We start from the raw sequence: 19,271 nt of genomic DNA, 5'->3' as shown, positions 1-19,271 counted from the left end.
CTGCTGTCCACCCGGCCTTGCTGATACACCCTAGACTTTCTCCTTGAAAGAGATGGCTTAGTCAATTTTCGAATGGTTATCTAGGGCTACAAAGACCTTCCATTCCCGGTTCCTGTAGTTGTAGGGACCAACCCTAGAAGTAGTTGGGAGAATTTGGTGGGAATGTTGACAGATCTCCATAGGGGATTATCTCCATAGGGGCCATGATGACTCTCATGGCCCCAAAACATGCTTTGTGACAAGGTGCTTCTGAATTTCAGTCCTGGGCTTTCTGATGACATTTCCAGATGGAACAAAGCTGAGGGCACTCAGAGCACAATGAGGGAGCAGGAGACACACAGTTCAGAGCTGAAGGAGAGAGCTGTGCCAAGAAACTGATCCCTCAGACCAGTGTTCCAGCCTCCAGAGGGCTGTGGCCCAGCGTCTGCAGCCTTGGGCAGGCCCAGTTTCCCTCATAGCTGCCCTTGGGCCTCATAGGGTATGAGGTCCGGGGAACCCCCACTTTCTGTTCTGCACCCCCCTCCTAATCCCACTGACACAGGGGGAGACTAAGCCAGCATGCCAGCAGCCTGGGAGGGAAGGAAATCTATGCAGGCCGCTTACTGCCCCAGAGAGGCTGCCCCACCTTGGAGGTGCTGGAGGGCAAGTCATGGGCTCACTCGTTGAGGACCAGGCAAAGGGTGGCAGGCCTGAGGCTGGGTTGTTCATCTGCTTTTTGAAATCAGTTCCTGAAATTATTGAGAAGGTCTTGAGGGAGTGGAAGTCCACAGTGGCAAATGCCCTGCTTCACTATGTAAATGCTTTCCTGAGGGCAGATCTCACTGTTCTGTCCCTCGGGGTATCAGAGCTGTGTCCAGAGATGGGCAGCACCCCAGCCTCTTTTCTTCCTGGAACTTGACGTGTACCCAGGGTCTTCCTTCTCTCCTTCCCCTTGGGCCTCTGGGCCATTCTCTGTGTCTCCAGTGTTTATTTAGCCAAGAGTGACTGAGCACTTCCCTCTGCCAGGCATGACCGCCACCCTCAGCAGGCACACAGTCCGGTGGGGGAGGCAGATTCTTATCTATCTTGAGTAGATAATTAAACTACCAGGAGACAGGTCCCAAGTAGAGAGGTACGGCAGGATGTGGGACCGTCAGACAACCATGCTGCCTGGTCTTGGGATAGCAGTGGCATCCTGGAGGAAGTGGCATCAAAGCAGAGCCCCAGAGGATGGACAAGCACTCAGCAAAGACAGGTTGCAGCGTGGGGGGAGGCTGGAGTGGGACACACAGGGGCCTCTGAGTTGCTGTGGAATCCTTACCACATAGTGCTGTGACTTGGCCCCCAGAATAAGCAATACTTCTGGGGGAACAGTAATTATTCTGAAAGCATATGGCTTTTACAGGATGTTCTGGGAACACAACTTGCCATAACCTTGATGAATCGCTTCATGACAGATGCAGCTTTAATGAATAGTCACAGGGCCTTGCCAGGATACAGTAGACAGGGCAGATGTACCACCATTCTGCTGTGACAGATGACAAATGGTGGCATTTGTGCAAATTAATATACCAAATTAACGATTGTGTACATTCTTAAGAGAGGCAGAAATCAGCCTAGGGAGTCAGCCACAAAGCATTTTCTGCATTTAGAGGAGATACTAGGATAATATATATCAGGAGAATGATAGAACTCCCAGTTACACACGTTTTGTGGGGTAAATATCATTAGCTTGACAATGCCTGAGTTTCGTGACTCACGTTTGGATTCACTCCAAATATTAAGAGTATTTAATTCAGAATTATTAAAACTTAAGCTCTGTGTGTGTGTTAGTCACTCAGCCATGTCTGACTCTGTGACCCCATGGACTGCAGCCCACCAGGCTCCTCTGTCCGTGGAATTCTCTAGGTGAGAATACTGGAGTGGTTTGCCATTTCCTTCTCCAGGGGATCTTCCTGACCCAGTGATTGAACCTGGGTCTCCCACATTGCAGGTAGAGTCTAAGCTTAAGCTAAAAGGGCCTTAAAGACAGATCATTGTTCGTTGTATGTTCAGGGCCTTTAGCAGATGATCTCATTTAGTTCTCATGCTGCTCATTTGGTTTTATTACCTTTTCATATGTGGGGAAACTGAGGCCTGTCCCTCCTGGGTCTGCCTCTGCATATCAGTAACCTTCCTCTAGGGAGAGCTTGGGCATGTGTGTGTGCAAATTGTATCGCTAATTTGAAAGCGGCACACCTATACCTGTGTATCAGATGGGTAGAAAGTGAATAGGTGCAAGGGGGCGATTAGACAAAACACATTGGCCAACAGACTGACTTCTACTCACTGTGTGCCAGGAACTTTTCTACCTAATTCTTCGTTTGATAATTAACACCAACCCTAGGAGACAGGTATACTGTTAACCCATTTACAGAAAATGGGTGCAGACTGAGTGTGATGAAAGAAAGTCTCCCAAAGGTCAGTAAGCAGTGGGGCCAGGACTCACAGGCCTATTCTCCTATTCCCCAGCCTGTGGGTGGAGGAACTTCCTGCCAAGTCCTGCTCTGGAGGCCCAGGGTGGGGCCAACGTTGGTGGCTATTAATGGCACTGTTGGAAGTTGTGCGAAAGGTTGCGGTTTTGGCCCCAGGCTGTTCCTGGAGGGAGACACAGCAGGTTGCTGTTCAGAGAATAAGAGGATTGTCTCCTGGGGCCCAGGAAGTGCCTCCGCTGTGTTGGGCCAAGTAGCTCTTTGTTTCCTCTGGAGGCCTGACAGGCCCAGGCCCCGAGAAGTGTGAGCTGCTGGGGCCCCTTTGCTGTTGTCCCACCTGAGCAGTGTGTGTGTTCACCCCCCAACCCCAGAGGACTCGAACCCGCATCACTGCAGCCCCAGGGAGGGTCACACTAACCGCCCGCTCCCTCCTTCAGGGCGAGCACCTCGGGAGAGGCACGCGGACACACATCTACTCTGGGACCCTCACGGATTACAAGGATGACGAAGGGACTTCTGAAGAGAAGAGAATAAAAGTCATCCTGAAGGTCTTAGACCCCAGCCACAGGGACATTTCTCTGGCAAGTGTCACCCTCATCACCCTCCCCCATCTCTGCAGCCAGTAGAGCATAGTGGGCTGAGCGGAACCTTTGCCCATTCTGGTCTGTTTTCCAGTCAAGATTCCTTTCTTCAAATAGAATCTTAGGTTAACAAGCGAGGGAGTATAGATACGGTGGATCGAGCAGTCCCCTGACCTTGGCCTGTCCCTCCCTGTCTGTCCCATTCTCTCCCGTGTCCTTCCTAGAGGTCCACATGGCGGCCGTGGGGCCTTGGACACTAGCTGAGTGGTCTCAAAAGCCCTGATGCCGCCCAGGCTGTCACTCAGAGTTTGGAAAAGTAAAGCCCAGAGGAGTGAAATGACTGACCCACGATCCCACATCCTGTTAGAGACAAAGCCTAGTCTTGCAGACATCTACTGCCTTGGTTTTCCTTTTATTCTAATATAGTGTCAAACGCTGTTGCTTCCCAACCTTTGAATGTCCAGTGAGGAGGTTGCCGCCAGCCTAGCCCACCAGCCCAGCACTGTGTCCTGTGGGGTTTTCTACCTGAGTCCTATGTCCCAGCCAGGTGACCCTCACAGTAGAGGCTTGGCAGTGCCTCCAGGCAGTTGAGGCCAGGCCTTGGGATGAGGACAGTGGTGAGCTTCCCTGGGATCCACTGCCTTCCCTCTCAGCTGAGCGGCTTTAGGGTCAGGCCAGTGGAGGCCTGCCCTTGACATGTCTTTGTCCTGTTTTCCCACAGGCCTTCTTTGAGGCAGCCAGCATGATGAGGCAGGTCTCCCATAAACACATCGTGTACCTCTATGGGGTCTGTGTCCGAGACGTGGAGAGTAAGTGTGTCTCTTTGGAAGGGGAGGGTGGCCCTGGCCGGGGAGAGTGGCTGCTGAGAAGATGACTGGGAGCTGACATCCGCTTCATGTTGCCCAGGCTTCTTGCTTTTCTTTCTGTAATCAAGGAATGCAAAGCGCTGAGCAGGTCCCTTGCTTAAGCCAGTAGTGGACCTGGAACTAAGTCTCATTTGTTTTTCATTGATTTCTTGAATGTTTACTTCTGGCCAGCTCTGGGTCCCACACTGGAAGTGGGGAGTGGGTGGGCTGAGTTCATTGCTCAGAGAGTCAGAGTGGAAGGAGCGTCAGGCAGGGCTTGAACCCAAGCCTGTCCGACTCTGAGGCACTGTGCCACTTGCGCTCTCAAGCTGAGTGCCAGTCACTAAACCGGGCTCTCTTGAGGGAATCAGGGAGGGTGCTGTCCCAGATGGATGTCAGGTTGCAGATGTGGCTGTTTTTGTGTTTGTAGATATCATGGTGGAAGAGTTTGTGGAGGGGGGACCCCTGGATCTCTTCATGCATCGGAAAAGTGATGTCCTCACCACACCCTGGAAGTTTAAAGTTGCCAAACAGCTGGCCAGCGCCCTGAGTTACTTGGTAAGTATGTTCTGATGTCTGTGGTCTCAACCAAGAACCAGAATGTCCTAGTAGGGGAGGCAGGAAGGAGGTACTAACCAAGCAGACTGGAGGGCCCGGGCTCTGTGCCTTTATACAGGTGTGCCTGTATAAAGTGAGAACCACCATCGTGGGCTGTTCTGTGTGCTTACGTATGGATCCTGCTTAGAGGGAAATTTTATCCCTTCAGAAGACTGACTTGGGTACTGCACTGTATGGTGAGAGCAGAAATATTACAATACTTGCTGAATGAGTGAATGAATCTGTTGGGATCAACAGTAGCTCACATTTATTGAGTGCTTACGATGCTTCAGCCGTGCATGTGTTTTTAGGCTCTCAACACTTTAATTCTCACAAAAGCCTATGAAGCCTGCCCACCTGCCCCCCACCCATCGCCCCCCCAGTCATCCCTGTTTCCTTGGTGAGGGAAATAGAGCAGAGGGATGTTACAGAACGTGCCCAAGTCACACGGATCATCCGTCGGAGCTCTTGGCTGCCCAGTCTGGCTGGGGCTGGGGGAATGTGGGTTATGGCCTGAGGGCTGGAAACAGGAGGGGCTTGGGAAGGAGGGCAGCAGCACTGCCGTTTCTGCTGAGTCAGCCTTTTTGCTCCGCAGGAGGATAAAGACCTGGTCCATGGAAACGTGTGCACCAAAAACCTCCTTCTGGCCCGTGAGGGCATCGACAGTGAGTGCGGCCCCTTCATCAAGCTCAGTGACCCTGGCATCCCCATCACTGTGCTCTCCAGGCAAGGTGCGTTCCCCCTCTGTCCCCGCCTCTGCCCCGCCCCCCCCCCCCCCGCCGCCGGCAGGTCCAGGACACTGGGGGAGGGGGCTGGGCTGGGGTTCTCTCTCCTTTTAGAAAGCATACTTCTGCAAAAGGTGTCTGTTGACCCTGCCCAGCCCTTGGTGGCGGAGGAGATGCTGTTCGAGGGAGGGTTGGTCTGTGATCTCAGGAGCTGTCTGTGCAGTAGAAGAAACCACTTGGCCAAGACATATCCCGTCCTTGTGATGAAGGAGCTTGTTTGAGGTGCTGGGGTGGCACCTTGCTCAGAGGGAGGCTGTGGGTCCTGGGTGGTCAGATGGGTGTCAGGAGAAATAGGCCCTGGGTCCTCCCTGTGTTCCTTTTGAAATCCCCTGTAGTGAGTGAGCAGTTTGGGGAGGTGCCTTAGCATCGCTGAGGCATCTTATCTTTGAATGAGTCATCCTGAGCCGACGACTCCAGAGGAGTGGGCAGACCCGGCAGCTGAAGCGCTACGCAGCGCCGTGCTGTGTCTCTAGGCCACACGTGAGGTCCCAGAGCACCCCTGGGCCTTGTGCCCCCAACTTGCCATGGCCTGTGATCTTCAGCACTCAGAGTTTTGCTCAGTCATTCAGTCAACGAATAGACTGAGTTTGGAAGGAAACCAGGATGAAGAACAGGCCTCACAAATAAGACCCAAATCATCCATTCTTTGGAAGGCGAGCAGGGAGCATCCTTCAGTACCTTTTGACGCTTGCTATCTGGCCATCGTCCAGCAGTCCTGAGATGGACCCAGCCCTGAACGTGTCTGGGTTCCTATTCTCAGCAAGGGTCTGAGACACAGACACTGGTGACTCTAGAACAAGTAGAGAAGCCTGGGGATGCCGCGAGAGGGGCCAGTAAAATGCTGTGAACATTCAGAGGAGAGAGACGACATCCAGGGGCCCCAGAGAGTGATTCAGCAAGGAGGTGGGTTTCATCTGGGCCTTATAGGCCAGTGAGGTGAGCCGGCAGCAAGGCGATGGTAGGCACATGGTCCTAGGGCTGGCCTGCACTTGTCTGTCAGGAGGAAGGACGTGAAAAAGTGGGAAGAAGGGCCAGCAGGCCTGAGCATCACTGCCCAGCTCAGGAGTGGCTTCTTGCCTGTTTGCATCAGGGGCTGAGAGGCTGCTCCAGGAGGCCACTGAGCTTGTTGAGGGCCATTTCTGTCGACGTGGGAGGGAGTCCAAACAGCTCACTGGTCTTAGTCAGCAGCTGGGTGCAAGAGACGTGTGACTTCTTTTGTTCTTTCTCAAATGAAAGAAAACCCACGTTAAAGAAGTGTGACACTGGATGGTGCAGAGTGTGGGGGGACAGGGAGGTTAGCCTGTGCCCACTCTGCGTGTGTCAGCCTCTTCTCCCTGGCCTTCCCTTTCTCAACCCTTTGTCCATGTGACCTCCTCCACTCAGGGGTGCCGTGCTGTTTTTGAAGCCAAAGCTTCAGAAGATGGGCTCCCACACCCTCCTGGGGAGTCTGTGTTAAACAGACACATCTGCAGGCCCTGTCTCAGATAGGTGCATCAGAAGGGCCAGGGCGCTGAGGGGCCTGGAAAACTGCCGCTTTAACAAGCTTTCCACAGGCTCAGTGCAGCCACGGCCCGCGTTTGGAGAACACTGCTTGAAGGCGTTTCTTTGTTAACTTCCAGTTCTTGCTGCAGTGGCAGTGATACACTCTCCAGGTATTGCAGACACTGATCTGTGAACGTCTCTTGGCTTTTCCAGAGTGCATAGAACGAATCCCCTGGATCGCTCCTGAGTGTGTTGAAGACTCCAAGAACCTGAGTGTGGCTGCGGACAAGTGGAGCTTTGGAACCACACTCTGGGAAATCTGCTACAATGGCGAGATCCCCTTGAAAGACAAGACGCTGATTGAAGTAAGCAGCTGCTTTCCAGTTGGGAGCTGAGTGAGGGCCCCTTGAACACTCAGGGGCGTCTCAGGAATTATCAAGAAACCTCACACTGTGGGAGGAGACGGTTACAGGTTTGACTCTCCTCCGCAGGCTTACTGGCTGCGTAACCTCACATATGTTAGTTTCCTTGGGCCTGGATTCATCATCTATGAAATGGAGATAAAGAATTACCTACTTTGCAGGGTTGTTATGACAATTAAGCAAATGCACATAGAGTGCCAGGTATACAATATGAGCTCAGGAACAGATTCTAGCATCTCAAGATTAACACACAAGTATTTATTGAGTCCCTCCTGTGTACCAGGCATTATCCTAAGTAGAAGTTAGGGGTTCACAATGAAAGAGACACAGGCCTTACCTGTCCTTAGTGACCTTAGGGTCTAGAAGGAGAGTTGGGCTAAAATAGCGGTAAGGATCTGAAACCGTCACCCAAAGAGCCATGCGTGTTGGGTAGGGTAGTGTCATTACCTTTGTTTTACAGGTCAGGTAACCGAGATGCAGGTGGCTCATGGCCTGGGTTATTTCAGCTAGGATGCACAACTTTAAGGCTAACTCTTGCTTGTTCCACTTGCAGAAAGCTAGTAGAGCTTTCTAACTCTAAAGGGATACTGCAGTAGCAGTTACAGTGAAGGACCACTGATTCCGACTCACTGATTTGCTTTCTGGAATGTGCCTTGTGTGTTTAGCGGGGCAGGCATCACTTGTAGCTGGGAGGGAATGATCGAAGTCCAGGCGAAGGTGGCATTTCAGTCGTATGCAGGAAGCAGTAAGTGGTTCCATTTGCCTGGAGTGTGGAGAGGAATGACAGGTGAACAGGTGGGAAGGGTTGTGTGAGGTCAGGTTTTGTAGAGGCCCTGAGTGCCAGGGGTGATGTGGGACAGTGAAGGGTTTGGAGGCCGGCCCTGGCATGGTGCACTTGGACGGTAGTTGGAGGGACAGGCTGAGGAGAGGGCAGGGCACGAAGTCCCCTGCGGTGCTCAGTGGTGAGAGCCAGGAAGTGGCAGTGGGGATTCAGCGTGGAGGGTGTGCTTGGGGGAGATACCAAAGAGGCTGAAGAACCTCTACCCAGTTACTCTGACAGATGAACGTGGTGCGAGACTTGGGCAAGAGGAGTTAAGCTAAAACCCATGGAGAAGTCAGCACCTCTGTAGATCTGCTATTTGGAATTTTCAGCCAGGAGTTTTGGGAGTAATTTTAACTTCCTTGGAAACAAAACAGCATACCATTTGCTGTCAGTATTTTTTGAGCACCTTGTGTTTACCCAGGGCTGAGTAGAATATGGAGATAGGATAAGCAAAGGTCTGCACTGGAGCCTAGAAGAGAGAGAGACTCCAAGGCAGGGGCAGCCCTCAGATTCTTAATTCTCTCCTTAATTCTCTTCCTTTTCCTCCTCTCCTCTGGGGCCTAACTCCCCACCCCATACCAGGATCCACAGGGACCACAAGAGAAACCAGTACCCTTGAGATTCAGCTACAGACCAGAATCTGGAGTGTAGTAAATTCACTGAATTTTTTAAATGATTTAAATAAATCAATCATTTGTTTCAAAATTTTAAAGTAGCAACCACTTGATGAGAATTTGGAAAATAGAGAAAACTATTTTTTAAAAAGAAAATATTAATCATTATATTCCAGTCACCCTTGACTAATATTTAACACTTTGGCATATTGTCTTCCAGTCTGTTTGTATCAATTTTTTAAACAAAATTGGGACCACGCTAAATCGTTATTTTTTCATTTAATGTTGTAATTTCCTATATGATTAAATTGATGTAAGAGTTCATTGTTTCATTAAATTCTAATTTATTTAACTAAAACTAGATACTTGGTATTGAGATTGTTTTCATATTTGTAATGTCCTATTTAATTCTGCAGGGAATATCTTTAAACATAAATCTTTGTTTATATCTGACTTATTTGTGAGTCATTCAGTAGTTGCAATTAATGAGTCAAAGAGTTTGAAAAATCTGAAGATTTCTACACATGTTGCCAAGTCATATTCCAGAAGGTTGCATGACTTTGTTGCAGGAATACAGCTTATTTGGGACTGGGTGGTATATACTGCCTATTTTCCTTGAATTCAGACTATTTTTGTATCAGGACTAAGATTTTCCACAGCTGTAAAAAAAGGCAACAGTAGCACTCACATTTATGAAGTCTACCTTTAAGCAGAGCTGTTGGGAATTAAATTAGGGATTATTAGATAACTCTTTCTGACCTGGGGTTAAAAGGTTTGTGGGTGGTCACTCCTTTGGTTTCTTCAACGTGGTCCTCTTCTTTGCAGAAAGAGAGATTCTACGAAAGCCGTTGCAGGCCAGTGACTCCGTCTTGTAAGGAGCTAGCTGACTTGATGACCCGCTGCATGAACTACGACCCCAACCAGAGACCCTTCTTCCGAGCCATCATGAGAGACATCAACAAGCTGGAGGAGCAGAGTAAGGCTGCCTCACGTTGTTTAACCGAGACCAGCCAGGGCCCGGGGAGGGGGTGGCAGCTTGGAGCCGCGGGGGGCAGTCACTCCTTTTTAACACGCTTTCTCCCTTCTGTTAGATCCAGACATTGTATCAGAAAAAAAGCCAACAACTGAAGTGGATCCCACACATTTTGAAAAGCGGTTCTTAAAGAGGATCCGTGACTTGGGAGAGGCAAGTTACACTCCTGACCGTTCACCTCTCTGGACATCTAGAGCCATTCTCCATTCTCTCTCATTTCAGGTCAAAGTTTATAAGAGAAAGCATCTTCCAGTGTTTTCTCGGGGACAGTGTGTTTCTGCATTTGACAAAGAGTGGCAGCATGCTCCCAGGATGCTGGTCAGCTCCTGCAGGAGCTGCCTCTGTCCCTGTTTTTAAAATAAGGGACAGAGAACATAAAGGGAGAGGCCTGGGGGATGGGCATAGATATGGTGGAAATAGAACAATCGCTGCCTCTGACTTTTTTGGGAATATGTATCCCGTGAGGCTGCTTAAATGAATGGTGGATTTACTTCACAGAACACTGAAATAGAATGCTAGCTTTTCTTCTGGACCGTGAATGGCAGTTCCCTAACAGGAAATGTGACTAGAGAAGCTTCTGGATCTGCATCTTCATACAGATTTCCTGTCGTTTATAAAGACTGTCCCGTCCCGGGTGCCCGCCCTGTGCCAAGGCCGGGTGCTGGCCCTCTGCAGGCACAGTGGCCCCGCTTCCTCACAGCGTGCCTGGGTTCATTGCCAGTGTGCACACTGAGCGCCTCTGGGGCCAGCTGGGAAGACTGGGTGACCAGGCCACCGCGCTAGCAGGTGGCTTAGCTGGGGTCTAATCCCCATCTTCTGAAGACTCATGCCTTGCCTTTTGTGGCCACATTGGGATGCCTCCTGTAGCGTGGACCCAGGGCTGTCAAAGCATGCCATGGTTGTGCCACCTGACACTTCCATTTCCTTGTGAGTTACACTTTCATGGAAACTAGGATTGATGTGTTGGTTCACCAGTCACCAGAGCCTTTGCTTGTCTTAGCGCACTAATAGAAGAAGGGATGGCATGTCAGCCAAGTGGGGAAGGGTGCAGGGAGTAGGAAGAGACAAGGTGGGAGTTCAGGGTCAGGCTCCTCCCCGGCCTTCAGAGGAGCAAGCCTCATCTTTGAGTGTGTCCTGCTGACCCAGGCTGGTGCCTCTGTGATCAAGCATGTGCATCTTTCCCTCCAGGGCCACTTTGGGAAGGTCGAGCTCTGCAGGTATGACCCTGAGGGGGACAATACAGGGGAGCAGGTGGCTGTCAAATCCCTGAAGCCCGAGAGTGGAGGGAACCACATTGCTGATCTGAAGAAGGAGATTGAAATCTTAAGAAATCTTTATCATGAGAACATCGTGAAGTATAAAGGCATCTGCACAGAAGACGGTATGTTATGCAAAGTGTGGTTTGTTTAAAGACTAAGTGGCTGTCTGGGGTCACATAAAGGCTAGAGCTGAGCAGGCCACACCCTCAGCCTTATCTGGGCTGCCTGAATGCTAGCTGATAACCGCCAGAGCTCTAGGACTTCCAAGCCATACACAGTCAGATCCCTCAGCACCTGCAGAGCTTCCGAGACTACCCAGCCTCCCTCCTAGGCAGGGGTGATTCCAGCATTGTTTCTTTAGGTGGCTACTACACCCACACTGGGGATTAGATTTCCCGTTCCAATGCTTAGCACATTAGGCCAGATGAAACTGACACCCACTGCTCTCTTTTACCTGCTTTTTTGACCCAACCTTAGGCAGGGCATTTAGTTTTCCGGTTGTCTAAATCAAAGTGGCAAGTAGTGTTTACTATTAAATGTATCTTTTTTACAAGCCACTACAGCACTCATGTTAGTGTACTTTAAAATTTGTAGTGAAAACGATGTGGCTCATGATTTTTAAAAATCATTTGCCGAGTGCTTTGCAGAACACTGTGTTGTCTGAGTGAGGGGTGACGACCCTGGGGTAGGTACCCTGGTCACTCCTAAGGATCCCGAGTCTCTGGAACCTCTGGGGTTAAGCAGCTTGCCTGTGGTTTCAGGGTCGGTGCTGAAGTCAGTTCAGGCCCTCTGTCTCCAAATCCTGTGCCCTTTACTCTTCTTTCATTGGACTGCCTTGTACTGATGGGTTAGATTGAGGGCAGGAGAAGAGGACGACAGAGGGTGAGATGGTTGGATGGCAGCACTGATTCAATGGACATGAACTTGGACAAACTCTGGGAGATAGTGAGGGGCAGGGAAGCCTGACGCGCTGCAGTCCATGGGGTTGTGAAGAATTGGACACGACTTGGCGACCAAACAACAACTGATGGTTTTTTTTTTTCCCCCTAAACAGGTGGAAATGGTATTAAGCTCATCATGGAGTTTCTGCCTTCAGGGAGCCTTAAGGAATATCTTCCAAAGAATAAGAACAAAATTAACCTCAGACAGCAATTAAAATATGCTGTTCAGATTTGTAAGGTAAAAAGGGAAAAAAGAAAAAACCTGGGAAAAATTTAAAAATCAGGCACTCTGTCCTGAGTAATTGGTTTGTAATTAGGCTACAAGTGGGAAACTTCCTGATAATTATACTGAGTTTATTTTGTTCTGCTTGATGTGGATTGAAATTAGCCTCTACTAAGAAAGTGATGGTTTCTTTAAATATGTATTTCTCTGAATCAGGTTGGTCTTACTATTAAGTGATACGTGAATGAAATGACATTTGTATCTTTGTGTGTGTTACAAAGTGGCAAAGACAAAATCCGGTCTGATTTCATCTCAGCAGCACCCTCTGCCTTTGCTTCTCTCCCTCAGGGGATGGACTATTTGGGTTCTCGGCAATACGTTCACCGGGACTTAGCAGCAAGAAACGTCCTTGTTGAGAGTGAACACCAAGTGAAAATTGGGGACTTTGGTCTAACCAAAGCCATCGAAACTGATAAGGAGTACTACACAGTCAAGGACGACCGGGACAGCCCTGTGTTTTGGTAACTGAATCAAACAGATTTCCTCAGTGCTTCAGAGGGCTTCCACTGTTCTGCTAGGTCCTGTTTAGATATGTTAAATTCTCTTATTGGTCCAGATTAGAAAAGACTTAGATCATTTGGAATTGACTAATTTTTGCCTTCAAGAAACAGCTCTTAAGCTGTTTCACTGAAAGCCACATACATGGCAATGTCTGAGCTTCATAGGCAACATCTTCCAATGAAGAAATCTAACAGCAGTCAGCATCTCTGTCTTCCCTTGAGAAGGCATTCCTCTGACACAGTTCTTAAAACTGTTAGCGGCCAGAGTAGTCACAGCTATGCAGAGGAAGCTTGGAGGGCAAGTGTGAGGTGACGAGGTGGCTTTGGCAGATTCAGGGAGAACGCAAGAGCAGAGGAAAATCCATGGGCGGTTTGGCTGTCTTGTCATGAATTGCCAGCGTCCTGGTTGGAAGGCCGCACCCCGACTTCAGCCCCTCTCGGTCTGGCACACTGTCCAAGGGGGAAGCTGCTGAGTCTGCACTCTGCCCTGTCCTGTAGAACTCAGCAGCACTGCGGTGCATCCTACATGGGCAGAGGTGGGTCTTTCCCACCCAAGGAGCCCAAACCTCCATTTACTCATTGCATAGTCAATGGATAAATGAATTCATTTATTCAAAGGAATACCTATGAAGCCCCTGCTTTGTGCCAGGTACTAGAGATTCGAGGGTAAATAAGATGAGCGAGTTTAGAATTTAATGGGTGAGGCAGCTAGTTTCATGGTGCCATAACCATAGAAGCGTTCGGGCTTGGTTTTCTGGAAGTTCTGTTAGGCTAAGTCCTTAAAAGATTCCTGGAGGGTTGTAAAGATGGGTAGAAGAAGGCATGTGTGTGATGGCAAGAGTGAGACAGAGCAGGGGCTGTCCCAGGAACTGGAATCAGCTCGATGTGTCTGGATGGTGAAAGGTCTCTGCAGTTGCTACGGCAATGCCCTAGACACTTGAGTTTTGGAGCTGGGGTTTTGGGGTGCTGTTGGAAGGATTAAGCATGGGGGCTTCTGTTTAAAAAGATCACTGTGGGGAGGAGAAGAGCAAGATTGGAGCCAGGGAGTCTGATTTGGAGAGGGGCATTGATGGCATGAACTAGGGCTGTGATTTGGACAGTGATGGTGGGGTTTAGGAGCAGTGAGTAGGTTTGAGAAGTATTTCTGAGACCGGTTATGCCTCAATTTCTAGCTCAGGAAATGGATAACATTCACCAAAACAACAGATACTATAAGAGGACTGGGCAGTTAGGTCACTACTCACTCACTGTGAGCTTGCAGGCAGATAAAATCTGGGCCTGTGGTCATCGCCTCCTCCCACACCCCTCCCCAGGGAGAGCCTGTGCTGTGTGAACTGAGGGCCCACAGGGATACTGTTCACATCAGGTGTGCACCGGGGCAGCATGTGTGTGATTAACATGTAACATACACTTACATGTCTTTGAATGTTATATTCTAAGAAGTCAGCTCTCTGGGCTGAGTTACTCTGATGTTTTTTGGTATGTCCTTCCCAGGAAATGAAGTTTCGTGTTCTGCTCTTTCAGGTATGCTCCAGAATGTTTAATTCAGTGTAAGTTTTATATCGCCTCCGATGTCTGGTCTTTCGGAGTAACTCTGCATGAGCTGCTTACTTACTGTGATTCAGATTCCAGTCCCATGGCCGTAAGTCACATTTGTCCTTTGTTTGAATCTGGCCCCCAATGAAAATGTGTCCATCCCTTTGCTTTGTAAGTTTAGTTCATAAAGAATCAGTCAGTGTGTTGTAATGGAAAGGAAAAGCGTCTTGGACTTTCACTTTGAGTTACTAAGGAGAAAAGCCTGTTTGTTTTCATTTCCAGTTCTAGAAATTCTACCTTAATCTCTCTGGAGTTTATATAAATATGTGCAAAAAGTAAAATATTTCATTTGATTTTATTTTTCATAGTTGTTCCTGAAAATGATAGGCCCAACTCATGGTCAGATGACGGTAACAAGACTCGTGAATACATTAAAAGAAGGAAAACGCTTGCCATGTCCACCTAACTGTCCAGATGAGGTATTTATGGGCCATTTCACAGTAATAAAACTGTTTTCACTGCTTGCATTTTAAAATAGATTTCTGATGCTGAATTTCGGCTATCTGAGAAAACCACCTTTGGGGCAAATGACAACCACATATTGTGTTCAAAGGAAGGAATTCCCTTCAATAGTAGGCTTACCTCAGTGAGCACCCGAAAGGAGCATATTTTGATGTTGCCTTATTGTGACAATCAGTTTTCTGTATTTCTAACTGAACTGCTTCAAGACTAACTCTTTAGAATCTCTAAGTACACTGAATAGTATGTCTGAGCCAAAGAATGGAGCAGCCAGTGTGGAGACTTGTAGTTTAAACTGAGCTATAACGTCATCCTTAAATTGGCTTAGAGTAATTTGTAACCTGGATTTTTTGCAAGGTCAGTTAAGCCATGAACTTCTCAAATATTAAAATACTTATAATATTAAATATTAATATTTAATACTTACAGATGTGCCATATTGTCTATATTTTAAGTTATTCAGATACTCTTGTTTTATGGTAGGACTTAAGGAAACTCATTCACATTTTCAAAATTATGTTCTTCCTCTTGATGTTTATATACTTAAAAAGCTCCTAAACATTTTTACTGTTTTCTTTTTTTTAATAGGTTTATCAACATATGCGAAAGTGTTGGGAATTTCAACCATCTAATCGGACAACCTTTCAGAACCTTATCGAAGGATTTGAAGCACTTCTAAGAAGCATGAGTAATAACAGTTAAATTCTATTGTGTATCAAGTCCTCCTACCCCCAACCAGTACCCAAGCCATTTAAAAAAATGTGTTACTGGAAAAAGTTTGTATTCTGTCTAAAAAGATACCAGGGTACGTATCCATGTATAAAGCACACTATGGTGCTTAAGATATGTTAAGTACTTCCTTTTTAAATTTGATACCAGTAACATAGTGAAAACCAAAATATTAGAAAGCACTTAAGCACTCCTCCTTTTGGAAAGAATATATCACTGTTTGGTTAGTTTACCATCACAGTTGAGTACCAGAATGGGATTTCTCAAAACAAGAGGAGCTGACCAAAGTAGAGTCTCAAGATGATTGCTTTTTCTTAGCTGCCAGTTGATATGAAATTTTTTTCTGGCACATAAAGATAAGGATTGATGAATTTAGCCAATACTCTAATATGCCCTCAAATTTCAATATCTATACCATGATAGATGAAACATTCTTGAAATATAGATACTGTTAGTATACTATTGTCTCTATACAAAGGTGAGTGGATTCCTGTCAATAGTAGGACATAAACTTTGAGTTGTTTTGCAGTGGCTTAGCTCCTGTCCCCTTGGGTGACCAGTGGTACCCATTTTTGAGAAGACTGGTCATACATACCCAGAGGGGCAGCTGTGGAATAGATACTTTGCTGCATGATGTTAATTCTTGAGAACTAAACCTGTGCCAGTGCGTCCCTAAACAGTATACCTTTAATCAGAACTGCGGCCAAGACCCTGGATTCATGCTTTTCAGAAATGTCAATGTATATCCTTTTGTAACTCTACCACTTTGGGGCAAGCTGTTCCAGCATTGGTTCTGGATGCTGACTGCATATATACCATGTACATTGCACTGTTCTTAGAGTGTTTCAGGACTTACCATCCACCTACAAGAGTCGATCACTATTTTGACCATCACCCTATCATGCAAAACTTGAAAGACCCACCCATACGACTGCGGAGTTCAGGACCCACTACGCGGTTCTCAGTTTTCCTGGAGACTGCCGGGTCATCAAAATGTCAAATCTGATTCAATGTGAACTGTAGACCTTTTTTGACCAAGAGTCTGCAAAACTTTTTGTTGATGCTATTATTTGTTTGATATCATTATTTTTCCCCCGTAAGCCTGAAAAGAGAGTTGTGTATTGAGTCAATGGCAACAATAAACTTTTGCCATTTAAATCTGTTCAATAACCTGGCATCACAAATGTCTCTGTCTGTGTCAAACCTGTGGCCACTCTCTATGCACTTTGTTTACTCTTTATACAAATAAATATATGGAGCCTTCACATGCATATGCCTTTTAATATTAAGAGTTCATTTTCAAAGCATTACAAACAATTTGTTTACATAGAAAAATAACAGTATGGACTGGTGGGGAGAGCATGGGTAATGGTCCTTATACTAACACCACTTGAGTCATGTCATATCTCTTATGTCCCAATAGGGCACAGGCCAGTATGGATGGCAGACCCACATCTATTAACTCAAAGTACCTTTTAGTTCTTTCAACCTCTTTCTGCTTATAGTTCTAAAATTTCCATCTTTGCTTTCTTCTACTGTCATAGAGTTATGACAAAGCACTGAAGAGGCTTAATGCAACAGGAAAACAAGAAGTGCAGAGCATGGAGAACCCATTTTTCATCTGCTGAGTCAGAACTGAATGATGCCCATCCTGATTTGGTTATTTATAGGTAGTATACTTACTGGAAATTATCTTAGTTTAACTTTCTAGCTGTCATTTGCCAGTAGAAGTTAATAGAAGCAATACATTATAAATCATATATACCAGTTTTAAACTTCTAAAATAGGAGTGATAACCCTCTATTATAAAGTCCCCCAAATACAAGATACTTAAAGATCTGATTTCAAAAAGACTAGGATCACTGAGACCCCTCAATTCCACATCATCAATTAGTGTCTCATAACAAAGAAAAACTTAGACATTCTGGATAGCAAAAGGGTTTCTCATGCATTTTGAATACCAAGGTCTTCAGGAAATGGTGATGTCAAAAGTTATGTGCAATAAACACAGTTCTTTCGAAAGGAAGCTGGATAAAACTGGGTTAAACACCTGGATAATTTGTCAGCCTAACACACTGCAACTGAATAAGAAACAAAGCAGAGAGTGAGGTATAGCTTATTATCTAAGAATGGTTATAAATACTGTTACCTCATAAGCTCCCTTTAGAAATGGCAGAATTGACTGCTTTACTGTGGAAATAGGGCATTTGATGACCAAAACGTGTAAATTAATCATCACTGTTCTACGAAACAAGACTTAGAAACCTATGTTTCTTGCCACTTACTTACAAATCCGTTGCAAAATTTAAGTCTTTTTGTAGGTGTAAAATAAAAGGATTAGGGAATTAAAGGTATTAGATCAGGAGTCTGTGAACTTTATAAAGGGCCAGATAGTAAATATTTTAGGCTTTGCAGCTACTCAGCTCTGCCACTGTAGCACAAAATTAGCCATAGATGATATGTAAGTGAATAAGCATGGTTGTGTTTGAATAAAATTTTATGTATGGACACTGAAATATGAATTTCAAGTCATACTTTTTTTTCCTCCAAACATTTAAAAATGTAAACATCATTCTTAGCTTGCAGGCAGTACAAAAACAGGTGGAGGACTGAATTTGACCACAGGGAGTAGTTTGCCAACCCCTGAAATTAGTACTAGATCACCAAAGCTACTTAAAAAAATACCTTTTTCCCCCACAAGAGGTATTAGTGGTAAATAATATATTAAGCGTAAAGCATCTGTAGTGGTATATACCTTGGATGTCACCTCTGTGTTTGAGTTTTACAATGCATGACTGGTATCGGGGGGATGAAAATGAAGTTTGCATGTAGAGTATAACATTACCAGTCACTGCATTTTGTACTTGCGCTCTGATTCTAGGAAAAGGTCTAAAAATTTGTGAATGAGATTACTTCTAGATAAAGTAAATTGAAATGCACATTGGCTTACCAGAAATTTATTCTAAGGCTTGGGAAACCAAGAATGTTTCCCATTTTATTGCTTCACACTTCTATATATGGTGTCAAAATTATTCCCAGTCCTAAACAAGGAATATTGGAATATGTTAATTTCTCCAATGGACTAAGTTAATAGCACATTGATTAAGATGTGTCTAATTCTAGTGGAATATGTCCTCAATTGATGTCTCTTATTGCTACTTACTTTTTTTACTTGGCAATTCTGCCTGCTGCACAACACAGTTCGTTCTGGGAAGTTATAAACCCGTAATTTAAAGGATATGGCTAGTCTGAATGTAGTTAAGGCAGCGATGAACAGCAGAGATACTGCAAAGAACCTTATCAGTTTATAAGGAGAGAACTTAACTCAGTACACTCTCTTCTTTTTTAAGTAGGTTTCCATGTAATATGCTCCTGTGCCCTGAGAATGCTGGTCAACAAATTCCACTGAACCACCTTCTGGGGCAGAGACGAGATATGATGAGCCTCGCTTTTCATTTCTTAAAGATGACACCTATTAGAAAAAGAAACCATAACTAATGCTAAAATCTAAATTAAAATTGGTTGATTTGTTAAAGATATTTATAAGAAAAGCAATTCTACTTGTGATTTGGTATAAAAACAGAATAGCAGGATAAATAACAAAGTTGTAAAAAAACTATACAAAAGTTTCTACATCAGAGTCACGTGAGGAACTTTTGAAGAATACAAACCAGCTTCTTAAGGCCCTCCTTCCCCAACTCCCCACAGTTTCGGGAAAGAAAAAGTGGCAGTGTAGTTGCTCCTGCTGTTCGCATGTAGAATCAGAATGCCAGTATTCCTCTGAGGAAGGAGCATGGCTGAGGAATTGAACTGCGTGTCAGATTAGCTGTGAAGTTCATCTAGTAGTAAAAGACGTGGCAAGAGAATAAACT

General features: G+C 46.1%; 2 protein-coding genes across 7 annotated transcripts in view; one reads left to right on the top strand and one right to left on the bottom strand.

Moving 5' to 3' along the window:
* JAK1 (Janus kinase 1) overlaps positions 1 to 16,664 on the top strand; it is a 148,336-nt gene extending 131,672 nt beyond the window's left edge. The window contains exons 13-25 of one of the 2 annotated variants that reach the window (XM_018045131.1): positions 2,888 to 3,031; positions 3,753 to 3,840; positions 4,307 to 4,434; positions 5,069 to 5,204; positions 6,954 to 7,105; positions 9,425 to 9,575; positions 9,691 to 9,785; positions 10,821 to 11,013; positions 11,946 to 12,070; positions 12,404 to 12,576; positions 14,140 to 14,257; positions 14,520 to 14,630; positions 15,259 to 16,664. In XM_018045131.1, the coding sequence (XP_017900620.1) occupies positions 2,888 to 3,031; positions 3,753 to 3,840; positions 4,307 to 4,434; positions 5,069 to 5,204; positions 6,954 to 7,105; positions 9,425 to 9,575; positions 9,691 to 9,785; positions 10,821 to 11,013; positions 11,946 to 12,070; positions 12,404 to 12,576; positions 14,140 to 14,257; positions 14,520 to 14,630; positions 15,259 to 15,372 (1,728 nt within the window). In that variant the 3' untranslated portion in view covers positions 15,373 to 16,664. The remainder of the gene's footprint in view (positions 1 to 2,887; positions 3,032 to 3,752; positions 3,841 to 4,306; positions 4,435 to 5,068; positions 5,205 to 6,953; positions 7,106 to 9,424; positions 9,576 to 9,690; positions 9,786 to 10,820; positions 11,014 to 11,945; positions 12,071 to 12,403; positions 12,577 to 14,139; positions 14,258 to 14,519; positions 14,631 to 15,258) is intronic. The other variant, XM_018045134.1, reaches the window with a different exon arrangement.
* RAVER2 (ribonucleoprotein, PTB binding 2) overlaps positions 16,661 to 19,271 on the bottom strand; it is a 146,424-nt gene continuing 143,813 nt past the window's right edge. For all 5 annotated transcript variants that reach the window (XM_018045163.1, XM_013962781.2, XM_018045157.1 and 2 more), the window contains exon 12: positions 16,661 to 18,871. In XM_018045163.1, coding sequence (XP_017900652.1) covers positions 18,725 to 18,871 — 147 coding nt within the window. In that variant the 3' untranslated portion in view covers positions 16,661 to 18,724. The remainder of the gene's footprint in view (positions 18,872 to 19,271) is intronic.

Source organism: Capra hircus, chromosome 3, assembly GCF_001704415.2.
Source record: "Capra hircus breed San Clemente chromosome 3, ASM170441v1, whole genome shotgun sequence".
NCBI classification, from domain to species: domain Eukaryota; kingdom Metazoa; phylum Chordata; class Mammalia; order Artiodactyla; family Bovidae; genus Capra; species Capra hircus.
The sequence above is the reverse complement of the archived record's forward strand: the minus strand, read 5'-3'. Positions and strand labels throughout refer to the sequence as shown.